At 47.7% G+C, this 16,570-nt stretch overlaps 1 protein-coding gene across 1 annotated transcript in view; it reads left to right on the plus strand.

Annotated features, from left to right (window-relative positions):
- LOC126523978 (decapping and exoribonuclease protein-like) overlaps positions 1–16,570 on the plus strand; it is a 203,099-nt gene that overhangs the window by 107,546 nt on the left and 78,983 nt on the right. The window contains exons 6-7 of the mRNA XM_055066976.2: positions 8,646–8,877; positions 11,791–11,929. Coding sequence (XP_054922951.1) covers positions 8,646–8,877; positions 11,791–11,929 — 371 coding nt within the window. The remainder of the gene's footprint in view (positions 1–8,645; positions 8,878–11,790; positions 11,930–16,570) is intronic.

The raw sequence follows: 16,570 nt of genomic DNA on the forward strand, positions 1-16,570 counted from the left end.
CGAATATGGTGCGATATTTTGGATGACAACAGACGCACGCCTGCATCAACGTTCGCTTTAGCTCTACATATGCGTCCAGCCAAGCAATGGCCATACCCTAGTTCGTTGTAGAAGCGCATGCGCTCATACGTTGTAGCACCCCGCTTCCTCAGGCAGGCCAGAATGTGGACATATGTACTCCAAGGTGAGCAGTGAAATTTATTACGCGAAATCGCAGTATATGCTACGAAAACTGTTTCCGCCGCTCGCTAGGCTGTGTGTTATGGTGCTGCTGTTGGTACGCGAAGTTTCATAGCTGGCTGCCCATAACTTAAAACTATTCCAGTCCATTTTTATTCCAATCTCCTGACTTCAAATTTACGTAAAAACCGACGGAAGCATCGGGAGGTAACCCGCAGAGTTGTTTGAAAAGCCCAATCAAACGCGCTCGTCGTTTATAGGAGGTCATTTTTTGTTTTCAAAGCGATTATAATTGCCTAAATTGAGCAGATTTTATAGTCTAATAGGCTGACAAGAGGCGAGGAGCACGCTCAAGTAGAAAAGGTTTCGATGGGGCCAAGTGAGCAGAGTGAAAGCAGATAACCAGATGAAAACGGTGGGGCCGGCGTCTGCGATTGGTCCGCTTCCCCTTTCTTAGCTTGCGGTGACTGATCGAAACTCGCGGCAGCGTGCAACGGAAAGTTAAAAATGCCGCCAAAACGGATCCTCAGGAAAGAATAGTTGGCAAAGCGATGTCGTATGCATGCCGTAAGGGCTCAATAACATTATACTGCCACGCAAAAATTGCTATTATATGAAAAGATATCCATGCTCCCCAGCAGCTCCGAGTAGCCGGCGCCAGAGCGATCGGCGGGCAGCCATCTTCTATTCCTTTCTGAACGGGGCAGTTTCCGGGTATTCAGAAAAAATATCAGTTTTGTTCGGCATATTAATGCGTCTTTAACGCGTACACGTCCCTTTGACGAGGCCAGTCTATCACACTTTTGTTACACCCCGTGAGAAACAGGCGAAGTGGGTGCAGCTACAAAATGTTTGACCAATAGAAGAGGACAAATTGCAACAAACGCGGCGAATCATAAATATTTATTTTTTGATGCAATCATGTCTAATCAATGTGCATATATATCACATGGGCCGTTCTCGCGGTTTCGATAACGTTGCGTGACAGACAAGCGAAGCGGGGGTGGCCCGAGACCTTTTTGATCAATCGTGGAGAGTTGATTGTAGAGTTGTAATAGAAAACTTTGAAATAGCTCACGTTATGGGCCCCAGATATGCGAGAACACATGACGCACAAAGCCGTCTGCATGTCGCTTTCAAGATATGGCGCACGCGGCCGCGCAAAGTACGCAGTCGCTTCCGGAATAGAACGGCGCCCCTCTTCCATCTGCGCTGCCTACTCGCTTTCCTCCCTTGCGCGCGAGATTGAGCCGCGATCATCGGTTCTGCTTGCGCTCGTTCGCGAGATACACAGTTGCTGCCGGTGAGGAGGAGAAGGAAAGAACTTTATTGTGTGCCCTGCGAGTTGGTGGGGAGGGCCAAAGGCCCCGCCTAGGTGACGGCCAGGAGTTCGTGGGTCCTGGCGGCATTCTCGGCCTGCTGGACGGCCCATAGTTGATCCTCGAGGGCGGGGCTTCCTAGCGCGGCTTCCCAGCACGTGTGAAGGCTGCTGCTAGAGGCCGCCTTTTCTTTATTGTTATTTATCCCTCGGCATTCCCATGATATATGCTCCAGAGTGGCTCTGGATTCACATGTTTTGCTGCCGGTGAACAATTAAAGAAATATATTGACAATACATTGAAATACCATTGGTGAGTGTTGAGTTTCGTATTGAGAAGTAATGAAGAGGTTGTTGGACTACCATTGGGTTCAATGTTGAAAGCTCTTGAATATTAGCCACTTAAATTTTATGGAAATGTCATTGGGTGTATCAATGCTGAATAATTGCTTAGTTACTAATGAAAATCCATTGTGCTTAGACATCTCGTTGTGTTCGTTTTGTTGAATTGCGGTTAGGTTACCACTGATGCCGCATTGAAATGACGTGGTAGTTCTGTTGACATGTTGTTGAGTTGCTATTGCCACAGCACTGAAAATACATTGTGGCCCGGTTGAGATGGCATCGAGATTTCAAAACTCGCCACTGAAATATGATTGAAATTTCGTTGGACTAGTGGATTCTTATTCATGTCATTTTGAAGTTGATTTGCTATTCACACTTATATGCCCCGGTGCCTGCTCATAAATTCCCTAACACAAACAAAAGTCAAGGAGACTTATCTATTTGAAGTACCTTTATTTACCCTAAAGATGCGTGCACCCTGAACATTATTGCAGTACATAAGGCACAACCGCATGGAACCTGGAGACATGGGCTATTACCTACAGCACTCTTAAGAGTGTAAATGCATCTGAAACACTAGATTTGAATACAATCAGAACACTCATTGTGGTATTCATTGTGACTTAAGTTTATGACTAGAACGTTACATGAAAATGTTTCGCACACCAACACATCCCAGGAAGAGTTACGGCTGCCTGTGCGAAGGAAAAATAACAAATAGATTGGGAACAAATGACTTCACGTAAATATATACAAGCTCTGGCATACTTCACCACAATTAAAATCTAAGGAAGTACCAGAGTAGACTTGTCCGTTTGAGCTTTTTGTCCTCGAGATGTATATATTTTCATGTTGACCAATTATTCTGTAAAATAACATCACTCAACTTAGCTATTAATTGACGAGACATCATTGAGAAAGTTGTGGGGCACGGTGAGAAACACCTGAGTTATGTGTTTCTGACGAGCCCGGTTTGCTTTCTTGAGAAATAAACATGTAAAGGTTTTGTGTACTGAATGCAGCTTATCTCCCTGGCATAAGTCAAGGGCTAACTGTACACCATTTAATTTCTTATGTTAATTTGGGATACAGAAGAGTTTGTTGGCGAAGTTTCCACGATTTCGTGAGCTCATTTTCAGTTAATTGTTCTGGACTTGCACAAACCTTATGAAAGCACATTGTGGGGCCTTTTTCACTATACCGAGCAACAGAGTGGTAGCTCTGTTAATAAAGAAATAAGGCAAGGCTAATACCTTGGATGATAAGAGAAAAAGTGTATATTTAACAGAGAAAATTGGTAGTAACACACACCTAACACAATTCCCAACAGTCAAGTAAATGGTCACCTGCACTTGCAGCAGCAATTAGCCCAGATCATTATAAACCTTGAGGAAAGGTTAGAAATGACTGGACAGCCAGATCGGTGAGACAGTGACAAACGCAAATAAATGCATATACAAAACACCAATTACCTCAATTACGCGGGTAAAATGTTAAGAAAATGCCACCAGGATTTCCTGCATAAAATACATAAAGGTTGCATAAAAATTGGGACAAAGCAGCACCCGTGTTGAAAAAAATTAGAACGAAAGTGATACACATGCATATTTAATCTCATGACAGCTTTTATTTCCTAAATATAAAAAGAACACATGCACTTAGAGCATAAAAAAGGTTCCTGCGCCTGGTGAATGCAGCACAGTACAAAGCAGCGTCACGAGAACCGAAAAGTAGAGCTTAGTATGTTTAATGCATTTGGCATGTCTTGCCTTGAATAGATGAAATTCATAAATCTTACACACAAATAAAGTTACCATCACTGTTATTGACTGCCTCAGGGCACTCCTTGAAGTTCAACTAGAAAAATGTATATGAGTGTTAGAAACAAAGAGAAGGTGAGACCCTATAGCGTTCTTCCAGAAATAAACTATGCGAATAACTTCATGTATGAATCCTAGGCACACTAGCAATTTGGTGTACATGCATATTTGACAAACCAACCAAACAGAGAAGCATAAATTAAGGTAGGAACACACATATACACTGACACAACTTGAAGTTTCTTCGTGAAGATAGATTTTAAACACACTGGCTAACTTCACAAAAAAAAGCCATGGGTGCGCAGCAGAAACAGCCCGGTACAAGAAAAAAGGAACGAAATGCATGTCCTGCAGAATAAACATGTGCGTCAAAAACAAAGAAAAATCACATGAAAACCGAAAGATTTGTACTGTAAGCGATAATACTTAACGAGAAATGCTGCAGCAACTCTTTCCCACTAAGCGTCACAGAAATGTTGCTTTTGCATTTGTCTTCTTTATGATTAATAAAAAATGCTTGCGGAATTTCTCATGTGTACTCGTCTCTGTGATGAAACAATCGTTCTTTCTGCTCTAACAGCAGAAAAAAAGTCAATTTTGTTTTATCGCAGAGACTGCAATGCCAGAGGAATTAGCGTGCAATATTTATTGATCACAAACGAAACAAATGCATAACCAAGTTATCTGTTGGCCTTAGTGCGAAAGAGTTGGAGTTCTTAAAAGAGTATTTCTCGTTGGGTAGTATCACTTATCGGACAAACCTTTCGTTTTTTCGGAACATTTGTCTAAAAGGTTTCATTTTTTACGCACGTTTATTCTACATGAAGTGGCTATTCCTTTATTTTTTCTTGTCGCACGTGGCTGGTTCTGGCACGCATGCATGGCTCTTTGTCAAGTTGACCAGTGCGTTTAATAACCGTCAAGAATGAACTTTTAGTTGAGCCCGTGCTCGTGTATGTTCGTACCTACGTTGTCGTCCTCCTCTGTTCGCGCTGCTGTTTTAAATACGCATAAATCTCTCGGTTAGGTTGATAAACATCCTTAAACGAAAAGGGAAATACCTACCCTCAAAAGGTAGCCCATCATTTACAGCTAAAAGGCAGAGCAAATAGAAAGTAAGCCTTCACAGCGTTCATGCGGCAGTTGTTACATCACAGAGCAGCACAAAAAAGAGTTAAAATCTCACTTGATGGAGAGTGTCAATAGAGATGCGAGCTTCCTAGCGAATCAGCCGCATTTCAACCGGTGCCTCTTTCACGATGCCAAGCTGCTCTTGACGTAGAACACTTCAGCACCCGAGCAGTTGCTCCATGTGTAACCTGTGAGAACGGAACGCGGACAGAAAATTAGATTACGAAGATTCAGAATCTGCCACACACTGCACATAGCTATGCACAAAATTGAAGTACATGCTATATAGTGGCAAGTAAAAATTTGCGTCAATTTAAGACGGCCATCTAAAAAAGGAAGAAATGGTTTGCTACAGATACGCACAACGATATTTGTTTCACGTCGGTGAAAAATATTCCCGACTCTCTCGCAGAACCAAAGACCACGCGACAGTGCACAGCCGACACGAAGCAGATACGAAATCTTTGGGGGGAAATCTAGCAGCAGGAAGGACCTAAAGATACGCCGAGACCGACGAGAGCGTGAGCGTGCCTGTACGAGTGAGAACCTGTACCGCTTCTTTGAAGCTTATGCTATCTTCGGCTGGTCGTTTCTGAGCACTCTGGAGCGCTCTCGCGAGCGGCGTTGTCTTCGACTGGTTGAAAGAGGGTGCGCGCCCTGCGTTCGGCTGGTTCTTCTCGATTGCTCTCCTCTATCTTGGAGCGCTCTGAGGCGCTCCGAGCCCTGTCGTCGGAGCAGTCATCGAGATTGAAACGCCATCGCAGCGCGGCGTCGCTGCTGTTGGCGACAGCCCACCGTCACCTTGGCAACCTAGGCCACTGCATGCTGGTGTCTCGACGAACGTTCGTCCCGCCGGCACGTCCGCCGGTTTTTTGGGCAGCGCCGGGAGCTTTGGATAGGCGAAACATCGGACGTTGGCAGTAGTCACGTGGTTTCGCATCAGCAATTTCCTCCTCCGAGAGCGAGTCGCACGCTCGGCTTGCGCGCTTGTCCCGTACCTTTGAGCTCGGGAAACGACCGATCTACCCGACTCTGCTTCGGCGCATACAGGCGACCAGTCGAAGATACCAATAGTATCCACTCCCGCGTGGCTCCGATAATCCCGTGCGATTGTGTGCAGAACGTCGCGTGCACACCCTTGCGCATTCCTCTGTAGCGTCTGCGCAGTGAGCTTCATGCACGCGTCATTCTTCGCCCCGCGTAGATTGAGGCGCGCCGACCGGCGCTCCATTCGCTTCTGCAAGCAACGCACATTCGGATCGGTCCAGCTCAAAGAGGCCGCAGAGAACGGTGGCGTGTCGGGGTTATCGCCTATTAAAACGGCACAGTACGCCTTCAACGGCAACAGCCACGCTAGATAAAGATGCTTACTGCGGTAGTTCTGGCGGTGATAGGCGATAAGGCGAACCCGTTGGCAGATGTGTTTTTTGCCGACGTCGTCACCACGACTCTGTTCATTTGCGCTGTGTATCGGTATACAGTCAACGCGCTGAAGCTGCGACTTATCGGTTGGCCGTTCTCCGTACACCTCGAAGAAGCGAAATATATTTTGCGGTGCGCCGTATCACTAGCCGCAACGTAAATCGAGGCGCGCTTAACCGCTACGGCACAAAAGGTGATCACACTAACCGTATGGTGTACGATGAGCCAATACGGTATATAAAATATAAGATAATTCTGATGTCCTACGTGAGGAGAGGCCTGAGCGAAGAGAATCTGATAAGGCTAGTCCACGCTTTCTTGTTATGCCATTTCACGTACGTAGCGGCCATGCACGTCTGGAAGAGGGCGGAGTGAGACAAGCTAAATGCTATGATAAGGAGGGGGATCAAGAGCGCGCTCGGACTACCAAACTACACACGCACCGACTGACTCCTGCAGTTGGGTATTCATAATACCGTGGAAGAAATTGCAGAAGCACAAGAAAGGGCACAGATTCTCAGGCTCTCCGGCACCAGGGCAGGTAGACGACTCCTAACAGAGATGGGCGTCCCACCGGCCACTGTCGAAGACGTCTACTAGGGCCTTCCGAAAGAGCAGAGAGATAGCATCATCACATCGCCCGCCCCGCGCAATATGCATCCCCAGCGTAACGTCGAAAGAAGGAAGGCCAGGGCGGTGGCGCTCCTACGCCGCGCGACAGAACTCCCTGGCGGCAGCTGCTTCGTTGACGCGGCCCAGTATGGCAACAGCAACAATTTCACGGTAGGGTCGATCAACCAGAGGGGTTCGACCGTTAATGCCGCTTCGGTACGAAGCACGTCGTCGCGTGCGGCCGAGCAAGTGGCCATTGCCTTGGCCCTCCTGGACGACAAACATGCCAATATCTTCAGCGACTCCAGGGCAGCCATCCGCGCCTTCATCGTTGGCGCTGTGTGTAAGGAAGCCTGTCGCATCCTCGACGGCAAGAGCATCGCCACCCACACTCTCACGTGGTTCCCCGCCCACATGGGATCTATCATGGGAGGCCCCACAAACCTCAACGAGCTGGCCCACTCCAAGGCGCGAGGTCTCGCTTTCCGCGACCATGGAGAACTCCAACGCCGGCCCGCAGTGGTGGAGAACAGAGATCAACCGACCACATACAATGAAATTGCGCAGCCCTTTTATCTCGGCAGGAGAGACTTTCCCCTTCCACACAAGAAGTTAAATAGAGCACAGGCATTGACCCGCAGATTATTGCAAACAGGCTCACATCCCAGCCAGGCTTTATTCCACAAGCTTTATCCCGACACCTATGCCATTAGTTCTTGCAGGCACTGCGATGACATCGCTAGCCTAGACCATATGCTCTGGCGTTGCCCCTCGTTACGAGGCACAGAACAAATCAGTGAGGACAAGTGGCTCTCCGCTATCAAGACCCCGATGCCGGGGCGCAACTATGGGCTGTCCAGAGGACCCACGATGCGGCGGTCGGGCATGGCCTGACTGTCCCAACGTGGGAGCGGCCCGCAGCGCGCTGAGTAGCGTGCCTCAGGACCTTCATTAAAGTTTTGCATCCATCCATCCATCCGTGTCCTACGTGCCAAAACAACAATATGATTATGAGGCAGGTCGTAGTGCGGAACTCCGTATTAATTTTGGCTTGCTGGAAACGTTTCACGTGCATACAATGCACAATGCACGAACGTTCTTGAATTGCTCTCCTTTGGAATGGGGCGGCCGCTGCAGGGATCATATCCACGAAATCGAGCTTGGCAGCGCATTGCCACAGACACCGTAATATTGGTACAGCTGCCAGTATCGATTAAGCAATCTGCCAATACATTAAGCACTATGGAAACCAGGTCGGTAATACTTGTCGTTCTCACTATTCGTACAATTTAATCTGGAATGCAATAACGAGGCTTTTCTCCCATTTTATTGTCTCTATCAAGAAACAGCATATTTGTAGGCAAACCATGCATGAATTAAAGATTTAAGACAGAATGGAAGAATAACTAATACCGGTCTCCATGCCTTGGATTAGAAATGTTATGGATTACTCAGCAAAATTCACTTGATATGAATCGGCGACGAGGCACATTTCTGGCTACGCCAAAGACAGACAGACAGACAGACAGACAGACAGACAGACAGACAGACAGACAGACAGACAGACAGACAGACAGACAGACAGACAGACAGACAGACAGACAGATAGATAGATAGATAGATAGATAGATAGATAGATAGATAGATAGATAGATAGATAGATAGATAGATAGATAGATAGATAGATTACCCCCGGAAAATGCGTACCCTGAGAAGGCTAACACATTAAACTAGGAAGTAAGAAATGTCACGTCGATACCGCCTTCAACTGTACACATGGCTCTGGCTGCGTGACGATGGCGCTTCTCCCGCCACAGAGAGGCCCGGCGTGGCGCCCGACACCAGCTCGCCGGTAGTCGAGCACGAGTCGGTCCAAGTGGTGGCACGCAGCCGGCTGGGCGAGCATGGCCTAATCATCGGCGGGGAGGTGGACGCCATAGACCCGTCTGTCGCGACTGACTCCTCGCAGCAGCGCTCTATGGCCAAGTACGTCGAGCTCAAGACCACAGCCGTGGTGAGAAACGAGCGCCAGCTTTGGAACATGCGCAGGTACGAATTCTCGCTGTGTCATAGAGTTTCTCGCTATAACACCCATCTGGCGCCACCGTCTATAGGAGTTTCCTAAGGAGCACTGTTATAATTTTTGTGTTATAATAAAGCTTGTCGGGCCCTTGGGCCCTCTCTGCATCGCGCACGGGGGAAGCCTGTGAAACGCGCGCCACAACGGCACTCGTCGCATGGAGCATGCGCACCGATCGCGTTATCGTAAGAACTCGCGCGGGGACTGCCGGGAAGGCGGCTGCCCGATAAGAAGGCAGCGGAGATGGCACTCGAGGCTTTTTCGGTGGCGCGGGCCTGGGGAGGCGCTGGTGGGGCGTGGCCCGTCTAGGTTTCTTTCCGAGCGTGCTGCAGAGCTGGGGGAAAAGCGTTTTTGCATTGCGTCCGCGGAAAGAGTGCTCTTGTTGTTCGCTTTTGGGACTGTGTCTGAGCGCCTGGTTCGGTGCTTGCTTGCTTTCTGCGCTCTATGCATTTTGTTATCGACCGAAAGATTGTGTTGATTGATGGTTTGTAACGGCCGTTCTTTCGTCGCTCTCCTTGGCTTGTATATTTTGTTGCCTCGCTGTTCTGCTGCTTGCTTCTTTGCCTTGTTCTTTTCTGTTATTGGCCGCGAGGCTGCGGCAATTGTTTGAGTGTTTCATTATACCATAAATTAGAGCGGTTTTTGTTCTTTGCGCCACTGGTCCTTTGTCGTGCTGGTCGCGGCTCGCGGACCCCCTGAGTGAAGGCGAGGGTCCTTCAATCTAAAACAGCTTTTTACGTGATGTTTTAGTAGAAAATTAATTATTGTGAAAGATGGAAAGGTGCTTGCCAGTTGCGCCTTTAGGCATCCTGCTGGCTCTCCAAGAACGATACCAATTCCAAGTTACAATATGCCGTTATTCCCACGCATACCACAGCGCATCAGCGCCAGATTTCCGTATAGGTAATGTAGTGAGAAACTCTAAGTCGTTGACCATATAGGTGATGTCCAAAACATGGCGTATGGCTAGGGTGTGTTTCTGGTTCGGCCGTTACTTTCGATGCATGCAGCCGGCGAAAGCACGTCCTTCGAGATTAGCTTCTCTTAACCAGAGAGTGCCGTCGCTTGGGCATGGGTTTGGACACAACCTTTCTCTATTAATTGAAAGTACAGCCCTGCTGCGAGAACATTCATTGCTTGTAACTGTACACAGTGTAATAAAGGGTAAAAGCAGCAGTAAATGTGCGTGCCGGATTGCCTATAACACTGTTGAAAGAGAAAGGTATGCAGATGCAACGCACCTGCATACTTTGGAATCTCTGTGAAGCGGTTAAATAAACGCTTTAGTGTTAAGTGCCGTGGTTACATTCGTTTTAATTTTAATCTAATGCAGTGTGTAATATTGAGCAATGTTTATGCTCACGCCCGTTCACAAGCTGTGCAGTAATACGAAATCGACTTCATGCGAATGCAGACAGACATCGACGCAGTGATGTGATGTGGACGAAGGCGATTTTCGATATTTGTCGAATGGAGGATGGTGATGATAGGTGTGTGAACAGACAAGCACGACACATGACTAAAGACATTGAAGCATTATAAACCCCTTGTGTCACATTGGCATAAGCCGATTTTTGAGAATTGGTCCCGAATGGACACATACACAATGGACTGAGAATGGGATAGCCCAAAGAAATTTAGCAAAATCAAGTAACTCGTTGAATAGGACGCACTATTCCGTTAAATGTCCGGGTACTTTACAAATATCCATAAACTGACATTATCTGTATGCGTCGTGGTTTATAGTCTGATTACGCTCGAAGAAGCTGCGCTCACTACACCACTTCGTCGCTCATAACACTGTGATCCATATAAACCAGAGCATATTGTGACATCTCGACTGACCCAGCAACAGCCGCATCCACACCAAACCCTTGGAAGAAAGCTTCAATTTAGTAAAAACGCGCGAAAAGCTCAAAACGGCGCGCAAGAGGGCGAGTCTCGCGCCACTTAAGTATGTTTAGAGACCCGAGCTCATTTGTCCGGAGTCGTGAACGCTGAGCTTTCATCAGCCCATTTTACGAGAAGGATGCTTGTTCGTGGCACGTCACTGCTGTAGCTTCTGAGCAGCCGTTGCCAAGCTGGCGGACCGCCACTACTACCTCATGTTCTTTAACAGCGTAAGTTGTTATGGGCTAATGGGCGAATAATAGTGCAATAGTATATGATTCGTAGCGTTCGAAAAAAATAAAAACTGTTTAAGTCGCCGTCACGGCGCCGACGGCGACAAAAAAAAAGGAAAATAGGGCGGCAAATAGGGCGAACTAGGGCGAAAAAGGAAAGGGCGACAAAAAAAAAAGGGAAACTAAACAAGTTAACACATGTACTCGTAACAGGATAGTGCAATAGTAGATTATTCGTAGCGTCAGGAAACAAATGCGCAAGTTGGCGCCAAAGACGTCCATCGACACAGCTGCTGGCACATAGCCAGTGACCCAAGTTGACATCAAGGAGGTTCCCTGAAGATCCGCACAGCTGTACAGAGTAAGTAGCACGTACCCAGTGCTCCAAGTCGGCGTCAAAGAGATTCCACTGAACTGGTCTACATACCGAGTTCCGTATCTACAGTCGGCATGAAAAAGGTTCGTTGAAGAGCGGAACGTGTGAGATACTCAGTAACCAGAGTTATTCGGACGGTTGGTTTAGAACCCTGTTTACTCAGCAGAGAAATCCGATTTAGGTGCGCATTAAAGAATGCCAGGTAGTCCAAATTTGCGTAGGCCCTCACTATGGCGTGCCTCGAAATCAGATCGTGGTTTTCGCACGTACAACCCCATAATTAATTTCAATTTTATTTCAAGGCCACTGACCGTCTGAAGTGACAGTGGATCTGTACACAACACGAAGGACGATGTGAACGTCATTGTTTTTTTAAACTGCAGGTACAAGCTGTGGAAGTGGTGGTCCCAGTCGTACATCATGGGAACGAAGCGAGTGATCTGCGGCTGCCGCGACAAGGAAGGCTTCGTTCGGAGCCTCATGCAGTTTGACGTTGACACAATGCACGAGTTGTGCGAGCGGGTTCGTATAGCTTCTCTGAAAAATTAATGGTACGCCATTAGTGAACATGGGTGCACATGAATGGATGGATGGATGGATGTTATGAGCGTCCCCTTTGGAACGGGGCGGTGGGTTGCGCCACCAAGCTCTTTCTATTATACTGCCTAATGTCCTACCTAGATAAAACAATAAAGTAAGAAAAAAGAACACTGTGAACTACCACACCCAAATTTTCTGATCCCCTATTGCGAATTGTGCTTTCGTACGTCTCCGTCTTTTGTAGTTTCCCTACTTTTCTTCCACCAATCCTCCAATCGCCTCTTACAAATGCCTATTGCGGACATGTTTACTTTACCACTGCTCCCGCTGAACCCAAGGGTTTCAAGGAGGCCAGTCGTGCCTAAATCAAGCCCTGGTTACATGTCTTCACATTCTAATAAAACATGCTCCATAGTTTCCCTAGCTTTACCGCAGCAAGCACATGCTTCTTCTTCCTTATTATATCTTGCTTTATAGGTGCGTGTGCTAAGGCATCTCGATCTCGCTTCGAAAAGTAATGAACTTCCCTTTGAGTTAACTTTATTTGTTTCTTTTCTGATTTCTTTTCTTCCTCTTAAGTAGTTACTCATGGCAGGTTTCTTTTCCATTGCCGCCACCCATGAGATTATTTCAGCCTCTCTGACGTTCCGCTTGACCTTCTTTGTTGCTGTGTTGCCCACCCTACTGGCCGCATGCTTGATGGTAAGCTTCCTCGTTCTTTTCCTCCACTGTGAATCAATGTTTTTCCTGTACAGATACCTGAACGCTCTCCCAGCCCATTTGCTTTCTTCCATATTCCTCAGCCGTTCTTCATACTCCATTTTACTGCGAGCTTCCCTCACTTCAAAACTAGTCTAGCCCATATCACCCTGCACAGCTTCATTTGTAGTCCTCCCGTGAGCGCCCAATGCGAGGCGACCCACTGACCTTTGGTTCCCGTCGAGTCCTGATTGTATCCCTGATTTAAAGCAAACAACCGCCCTTCCAAAAGTAAGTCCTGGAACCATTACACCTTTCCACATAACCCGGATCACCTCGTACCTATTGTATCCCCATAGCGCTCTGTGCTTCATTATGGCTGCGTTTCTCTGCCCCTTTACTGTTATGGTTTTTTCCTGTGTTTCCATATATGTATTGCCTTCGTTTATCCATATACCAAGGTATGTATATTCATTTACTCGAGGTATTTCCTGGCCCTGTATCTCCACTGTCTGTTCACTGTTTTCATTGAATACCATAACACCTGATTTTCTAACACTAAGTTTCAAACCTAAATTGTTGCCTTCATGTCCACAGACATTAGCCAGACGTTGCAAATCACTTTGCTTGTCAGCTAGCAACACAATGTCGTCCGAATAAAATAAACTTGGGAGTGTTTGCTCTATTACTGTACCCGCCTATTTGTACGAGAGATTAAACCCGATATTACTTCCTTCTAGCGCCCTCTCCATCCTCACCATGTACATCATAAACAGCAGCGGGGATAAAGGGCACCCCTGCCTCAGTCCCTTGTTGATATGAACTTTCTCCTCGCTCCTCATCCCTTCCCATTCAGCGCATATGATATTTTCTAGGTAAATCTCTCAACAGCTGTAGACAGTCGTCACCTAAGCCTTCCCCTTCCAGAATATCCCACAATATGTTGCGGTCTACGTTGTCATAGGCTCCTGGAATGTCTAAAACTGTCACATACAACGGTCTGGTTTGTACTTTTGATATTTCAATACACTGAGTAAGAAAAGACAAGTTATCATCCAAACGCCTGCCTATTCTGAAGCCATTCTGAAGCTCTGCGCCGCAAATCGAACGGAGCCGCCACCTGGCGGACACTGGCTAAACCACAATAGTATGGGTGCAGGGTCGCCTGCTAGCCGCCACTCTTTTACATGTGTGCGTACGGCGCATATAACCCTTGAAGTCGGTTGGTTGCGTGCTTCTAGCGCCGAAATTGTGGTATGCATTTCTTTACAATGTACAAACTCGGCTTGACAATGTAGTCATTGCGCTGCAATAAAATCAGTGTCTGCACGTGTCTAACGCGCCAATTGTGATTGTCGCGCTCTCCGTACAGTCATTCACATTTTATTGGTGTCCTGTGATTCGAGCACTTCACAAAAAACACCTGGCGTCGTTTTAAACAAATGGAGTGGTCGGTGCCACACCTGAATGCAGCGTTTTAGTAGGGTTGATAATATCGAATAAATGAATCCCGCAAAACTATTAATCTTCATTGATGTCCACCTTTTACTTAATCGGCTTAATCGATTAGACCTGTTCGATTAATCGTTTTCTATAGTTCCACAGCAGTGCGCGAAAATTTGGAGATACTACTGTGACTGTACTGTGTAGTGACTGTACAGCTGTGGTAGAGCAACTGCCGACTGTTTTTCCGAGTGCTTCCCCGGTCTTCCCCCACACCGCACATGCCACCACGCCGCCCGAAGCCGGAGGCTTGAAATGCGAGCGACACACTATAGGAAACCAAGTAGTTGATCGTCGTGCCACTCCCAGTGCGAACAACTTTACAGTGGCGTATGTGGTTGGGCGTCGCATATACAAATTCCTATTCATTACTTACAAAAATGGCCAACAGTGTGGCGTGCAATTTGTGCGGGTGCGATCAGGCCGTAGAGCATAGCGTAGAGGTAGAGCATCCGCCTCGCATGCAAGACCGTGGTTCGAATCGCGGTGCCGCGCAATTCGCCTGGACTTGAGGGGAGAACGGCAGAAACTGTTACATAAGAAGCCGATCAATGAGTTAGCGGTAAGAGGGAAAGTAGACGAATTCCGAATCAAGCTACAGAATAGATGTTAGGCTTTCATTAAGGAAGAGGACCTTAGTGTCGAAGCAATGAACGACAATCTTATGGGCATCATTAAGGAGTGTGCAATAAAAGTCGGTAGTAACTTCATTAGACAGGATACCAGTAAGCTATGGTAGGAGGCGAAAGATCTGATTAAGAAACGCCAATGTATGAAAGCATCTAACCCTACAACTAGAATAGAACTGGCAGAACTTTCGAAGTTAATCAACAAGGGTAAGACAGCTGACATAAGGAAGTATAATATGGATAGAATTGAACATGCTCTCAAGAACGGAGGATTAGGAAGCCTAAAAGCAGTGAAGAAGAAACTAGGAATAGGCTAGAATCAGATGCATGCGGTAAGAGGCAAAGCCGGCAATATTGCTACGGAGGAGGAATAATGGAGCAATATTGCACTGAGGAGGACGAAGACGACGTGTGTGCCGGCTTGATACAGCTTCGCCATTTTCGCCTCCGTGAGCTTCCCTGTAAATAAACTGTAAATAGTATTCTGCTTCAGCTTCACGTAACATTAATTTGGTGGAGGTGGCCGTTCCTCGTACTCGTCATGGAGCTTCGCAGCGGTCGCAACGGCGACAATGCAACTTCGGCTCCTGCTGGCGGCACTTTATCTACGCAAGCGTCTCCGCCTGCAGCCCCGACCTACGTCGCCGTTTCCCCACCTCGGGATCCTGGTGTTTTCAACGGAGTCGGCAGTCCTGATCTTGACGACTGGTTCCGCTTATACGAACGTGTCAGCACCAGTCACAGGTGGGATCCGATTATTATGCTTGCCAACGTGCTTTTCTACCTCGACGGAGCTCCATTGGAGTGGTTCCAGACTCACGAAGAGGAGATCTCGAGCTGGGATCTCTTCAAAGACAAGCTACGCGACCTTTTTGGCAATCCGTTTGGTCGACAAGTCAATGCCAACAAAGCCGTTGCCACACGTGTACAGACGTCGACCGAGTCCTACGTGTCGTACATTCTCGACGTCTTGGCCCTTTGTGCCAAGGCTGACCCGAACATGACTAAGGACGATACGGTTAATCACGTCCTCAAAGGTATTGCTGATGACGCCTTCAATTTACTGGTGTTTACGAACGTCACCAGCATCGATACCATCCTCAAGGAGTGCCGCTGTCTCGAGCATGCTAAAAGCCGCCGGGTATCCCAGCACATCACGCGACTTCCCAACACAGCTGCGACGTCATCCTGTGACGACCTCTTCCACCAGCCGTCGCGATGTGACAACTTGACCAGCATCATTCGTCGTGAGGTCGAAGCGGCACAACCGGCGGCCCCTTCATTCCCGTTACCTGATCATTCTCCGGTGACAATCTCCTTGATACAGGCCATCGTCCGTCAAGAGTTGTCCAACGTCGGCCTGCATTCCATTCGTTCCGTACGCTCGGAACCTTTGTCCCCACGAACGTCCCCACCGCGCTCTTCTTACTCCTCTTATGGGCAGTGCAACCCCTCCGAATGGCCCACTATGCTTCTATGGCTTCGAATGCGAATGGCTTCTATGCCCGCTCCATCATCTGACCCTGCGACACCTTCGACACGACCCCGCTACTCCCGCTCGCCTTCTCCCTCCCGCCGCCAATCTCGCTCGCCCCCGTCACACCGTGCTCCTTCTCCGACCTACTCGCCGCAGCCCCGACGGGAAAACTAGACAGTGCAGCTTCTGGAGGTGAAGCTGCATTGACAACATTGGCACGAAATCCTCGCTTCACCTTACCCTCGAACAAGAATCTTTTGGACGTTCTCGTCGACAAAATTCCTGTGTGCGCGTTGATTGACACCGGGGCGCATG

The sequence above is a fragment of the Dermacentor andersoni genome, chromosome 6, assembly GCF_023375885.2.
Source record: "Dermacentor andersoni chromosome 6, qqDerAnde1_hic_scaffold, whole genome shotgun sequence".
NCBI classification, from domain to species: domain Eukaryota; kingdom Metazoa; phylum Arthropoda; class Arachnida; order Ixodida; family Ixodidae; genus Dermacentor; species Dermacentor andersoni.